This window comes from Bombus pyrosoma, linkage group LG10 (genome assembly GCF_014825855.1).
Source record: "Bombus pyrosoma isolate SC7728 linkage group LG10, ASM1482585v1, whole genome shotgun sequence".
In the NCBI taxonomy this organism is placed as follows: Eukaryota; Metazoa; Arthropoda; class Insecta; order Hymenoptera; family Apidae; genus Bombus; species Bombus pyrosoma.
The window spans coordinates 12886417-12891210 of record NC_057779.1 but is presented as its reverse complement, the minus strand read 5'-3'; the positions used below and the strand labels follow the sequence as shown (position 1 = coordinate 12891210).

At 28.3% G+C, this 4794-nt stretch overlaps 1 protein-coding gene across 7 annotated transcripts; it reads left to right on the top strand.

The window, feature by feature from the left end:
* Positions 1-1525: 1525 nt before the first annotated feature.
* LOC122572072 (PRKCA-binding protein) lies at positions 1526-4687 on the top strand. Of its 7 annotated transcripts, XM_043736629.1 has the most exons (7): positions 1526-1764; positions 1947-1993; positions 2107-2250; positions 2379-2435; positions 2995-3313; positions 3384-3579; positions 3753-4687. In XM_043736629.1, exons 2-7 carry the CDS (start codon positions 1956-1958, stop codon positions 4439-4441), a joined length of 1443 nt encoding a protein of 480 aa, XP_043592564.1. In that variant the 5' UTR covers positions 1526-1764; positions 1947-1955; the 3' UTR covers positions 4442-4687. The 7 variants fall into 7 exon arrangements, with proteins under 7 accessions (XP_043592564.1, XP_043592568.1, XP_043592566.1 ...); XM_043736633.1 differs by lacking the exon at positions 2107-2250; XM_043736631.1 differs by lacking the exon at positions 2379-2435.
* Positions 4688-4794: the final 107 nt, after the last annotated feature.

The following is a 4794-nucleotide window of genomic DNA, read 5'->3' as shown; positions in this document are numbered from 1 at the left end:
ACACAAGAATAGAAAGAAGACTAAAAAGGAAACACCCAGCTGATCTCATAAAGGATATAAACTAAAAAACGCGAAGATGGCACCCCGCTGGGGGTAACCATCCACATGCTATTCAATCATATGTTATAACATTTTACCTAATGTCCCACTGGACAAATTGTAAAATTAAAAATAAACAATATAATAAAAAAAAAAAAAAGTTTTATTACCAGTCTTAATAGCATCCGCGAAGATACTGAAAACAATAGTCAACACCCCATGGTGTGTCAGAAACGAGGATATACGCAAAGACTTAAAAATACCAACGGTCAAAGAAGAAATTGGCAGGTACGCAAAAAAATACAAGGAAAGAATGGCAACACATCCAAACCAGCTGGCTGCTGAAGCGAGCAAAACTCTCATAGAAGGAAGATTAAAAAGAAAACACCCCACTGACCTCACTAAAGAAATAAAATGATCAAGCTCGAAGATGGTATCCTGCTGGGGTTAGCCATCTACATGTTATTTAGCAATTAAGCTAGAAAAATTTACCGAATGTCCAGCTGGACAAATTGTAAAGTACCAATTAAGTAATAATAAAAAGAACAAGAAAAAACATATGCTTGTATTAAAAATGTATAAATGGTTGAATTTGAGGAACTGCTCGATTTCTACCACTAATCTGCTGCAACAGATTCTGTTATATTTCTGCTGACAATCTACTAACATAACCGAATATAATAGATCCTGTATCAAGTATGCAGACTTTTCGTACGCAAAACTGGTAACAGGTTTCCAACATAATCTGCTAAAACAAATTTGGCTATCTGAATACTTATTCGCGTTGCGCATGGAACAGACGAACAAAAGAAGTAACATAAGGGACGTGGCGTCATGTGATATCAAGAATTCATTAAAATAACCCTTAATAATATATGCGAAACGATGTACATACTTGTCAAAATGTTAAAATGTTAAAATATTAAAATGTTAAAAGTGACGCATGTAGGCTGGAAGTTTTATACTAAAAATTATATTTTCCTAACTACTTATTGAAATATATAGATTTTTAGAGAATTAATAAAATTTGCATGCAAAATATAGTAAGGGAAACACATACATTTATTTATCAGTGCAAACATTTTTGAAAGTAGAATTCATTGTTACGTCGATCGAGGTAGTATTATGTATTGTATCACCGATATTTACGTGATCGTGAATGGTCATTCCCAAAAGGGGAACCTTGTAACGGTAATCGAGATCATATAATGGGGTCTCGTGATTCACATACCGAAACACCGAGCAGAGACACTCTGTTCATTTCTATCTATCTCTAAAGAACTAGAACTTCATTGTCTTCCATGTTGATTTCTCACGACTCAATTTTCGGACAGTTTCCTCTAGCAAGTGTCGAGATCTGTTTATATGATCATACTTATAATTACTAGAAAATTTATTAGTACCAATAAAATCAAGCGTAAAGTAACCAGCAGTAAAATGTATTTACTTTTATGTTTATGTTTTCAATAAATGTTTCTAAAGTAATTATTTACAAAAGAAAAATTTCGTAAAAAGTTATATATCTATAAAAAAGTACCAGTTATAAAAATTAATTTAATTTGTTTTCAATTATTTGAATCTGTATGCACATCTCTACATATATGTACATGACAACGATGCAACACACAGTAACAAAGAATCGATTATGTTTATTCCTTGGAACTGAGAAGTAAAGTTTATATGTGTCATATTGACTTGTTTCTCTAATATAAGTAGTTCATAAAGGTATTAGGATTAGTATTTGTTTTTAATGTTACGCGTTTATTCTGTTATAGTTTATCACAAATTAAATTAAAAATACAAGGATTTTAATGTATATCACTAAAATATTTTATTTAATTATAACTAACATTACATCTAAAAAATCAAAGTGTTGAACACTAACTTAATCTTTATTAACATTACAGACTGCAAGCATGGATTATGATGATTTCTTCTTCGAAGAAGATAAGATGTTGGTTTCATACAATTGATTATTTACTTATTGATATGTGTTACATTTCAATTTAAATATGCTTCCTTTTTCTTGTAAAATGCATGTTTATATACCACGGTACGGTGGAATAGTCTAGTGGATCAAACAGTACTATCTACAAATAATATAACTTTAACAAATATTGTCGATGAATCTAAAGAAAATTTTGTTCCATTAACCACCGTGCCATCAGCTAATGTACAATTGCATCAATTTACTACAATGGAAGATCGCATGTATGCATTTTTATGTTCTACTATCTTGTCTTTCATTTAAATTTCTTTTACTAACATTTTCTATAATACATTTAAGAGATGTTACAAACTGTATATTTTCTGTTTCTTTTAATCATTATGGAACGTAGACCAGATGTAGAACTGGTCAGTCAAGATCAGTCTCTTCATCATCTACCCAATAATACGTAAGTTTTGATAATAATGTGTTTAATGCTGAAGTTATATTTTAATATATTAATTGGTACTTAATTTGTTTATAGTGTTTCATAAAAATTAATAACATAATTCAGTATTTTTTAGTTTAATATTTCTAAACATTTAATTATTATCAGAACATTCAGGTAAGGATTTTTTTTGACCAGTTATTTGATACAGATTTGTATTTAAATTGTTTTATTCTTCCTTATTTATATATTAAGCTTTATTTTATGAAATGTCATACCTCTAAGCTTTTAAAATTATTTTGTATCTATTTATGCACATTACTAGCTGTTAAAAAATATTATAAACAGTAATATAATAGATAGTTTTATGTTAATGTACAGCATACTTTATATTTATATGCATTTATATAAGAAGTATTATTAATTTATTATTATTGTTGTTATTATAATAAATATGTTTATAACTTATTTCGTGCTAAGAATATGAGTATGAAAGTAAATTGTATCAAATAAGTATTATACAAGTATTCTATGTGAAACAATATATTGATGTATTCTTTTGTTTCATTAATTTATACAGGGGCATGACCATAACTTCTGGCAATATTGTAATACAAAAAGATAGCAGTAATCTTATTGGCATAAGTATTGGAGGCGGAGCACCATTATGCCCCTGCTTGTATATTGTACAAATTTTTGACTATTCACCTGCAGCTGTAGATGGTACTTTACAATCAGGAGATGAACTTGTAGCAGTAAATGGAGTATCAGTTAAAGGAAAGACAAAAGTAGAAGTTGCAAAAATGATACAATCTTGTGATTCTCAAGTCAGTATTAATTATAATAAATTACATGCCGATCCTAAACAAGGTCGTACTCTTGATATAGCTTTGAAAAAGGTATTTATTGTCTAAACTTATATATTTATTATAAATGACTACATTATTTTAATCCTTAAATTAATTTTAGGTAAAACATAGATTAATTGAAGGAATGGGAAGTGCAACAGCAGATGCACTTGGATTATCACGTGCCATTCTTTGTAACGATGCACTTGTACAACGATTAATGGCATTGCAGCGCACAGAAAATTTGTATAGAGGTTTAGTTTCCCATGCTAATGCTACTTTACATAGCTTTTTTGATTTAATACAAATATACAAAGGTATTGTTATACATTTTTAAATAAATTATCAAACTCCAAAAATCACTTTTAAATTTAACTGTGTCAAAAATTGTTCAATTTTGAGATTTTATATATATATATATATATAAACACAAATATTACAATAATATTTTGTTTTAATATTTTAAGTATCATTATATTGTATATTTTAGTATTTGGTGATGCCTTTGCTGCAATAGGAGTAAGAGAACCACAACCACGAGCTAGTGAAGCTTTCAGACAATTTGGTGAACAACATAGACAAATGGAAAAATATGGAATAACAATTTTAAAAAATTTGAAACCTATATTAAATGATTTAGGCACATATCTTCACAAAGCTATTCCAGATACTCGATTAACCATAAGCAAATATGCAGATGCAAAATTTGAATATCTTTCTTATTGCTTAAAAATAAAAGAAATGGATGATGAGGAACAAAGTTACGAAGAACCTTTTTATCGAGTGGAAACAGGCAATTATGAATATCGTCTAATCTTAAGATGTCGACAAGAAGCTCGTGCAAAATTTGGTAAACTTAGATCAGATGTACTTGTAAAACTCGAATTATTAGACAATAAACATGTTCAAGATGTCGTATGGCAATTGCAAAAATTTGCAGCTGGTTTAGCAAAATATTATACTAATACACGAGATTTATTATCCTCTGCAATGTTATTTCCTGTTGAAGTTGATTTATCACATTCTGCATTCCAATATAAATCTACTGGTCCTCAAGTAATAACTGATGGAGAGGATGTAGATGAATTTGAACCTGAAGAAAAAGCAAATATAAATGAAGATTTACTTATAGATACACAAAACTTTCCACTAATAACATCAGAATCTAACAATATGTAGCAATGTGCTGCTTGTTTGCAAAGAGTTTTAGGAACTATTACGATCTTTTATTAATATTTAAATATGAATGATATATATACAGTGAGCCTTTTCTACTGTAACATACTTTTACTATTTTTAATGGAATTCTGTCCTAGTTTCATTCCTTTTCATAATACAAGAAACGAAACCAAAGATTATTATTTAAAAAGAACCATATAACTCTAACAAATCTGTATAAAAGAAATATATATATATTATATTATATATATATTTTTTCTTTTTTTTTGTTTCTTTTGCTATTTTTAAAATATTTAAATTTTATTAAAATTGTCTTCATACATAAGTATTCATTGTAAGGTATAAAAATGTAT

Excerpts from the sequence above, each read along its gene's own strand:
- LOC122572072 (XM_043736629.1), top strand. The coding sequence starts at position 1,956 with ATGGATTATGATGATTTCTTCTTCGAAGAAGATAAGAT. Across the intron at positions 2,436-2,994 it reads CATCATCTACCCAATAATAC|GGGCATGACCATAACTTCTG; the intron begins GTAAGTTTTGAT and ends TAATTTATACAG. Across the intron at positions 3,314-3,383 it reads TTGATATAGCTTTGAAAAAG|GTAAAACATAGATTAATTGA; the intron begins GTATTTATTGTC and ends AATTAATTTTAG.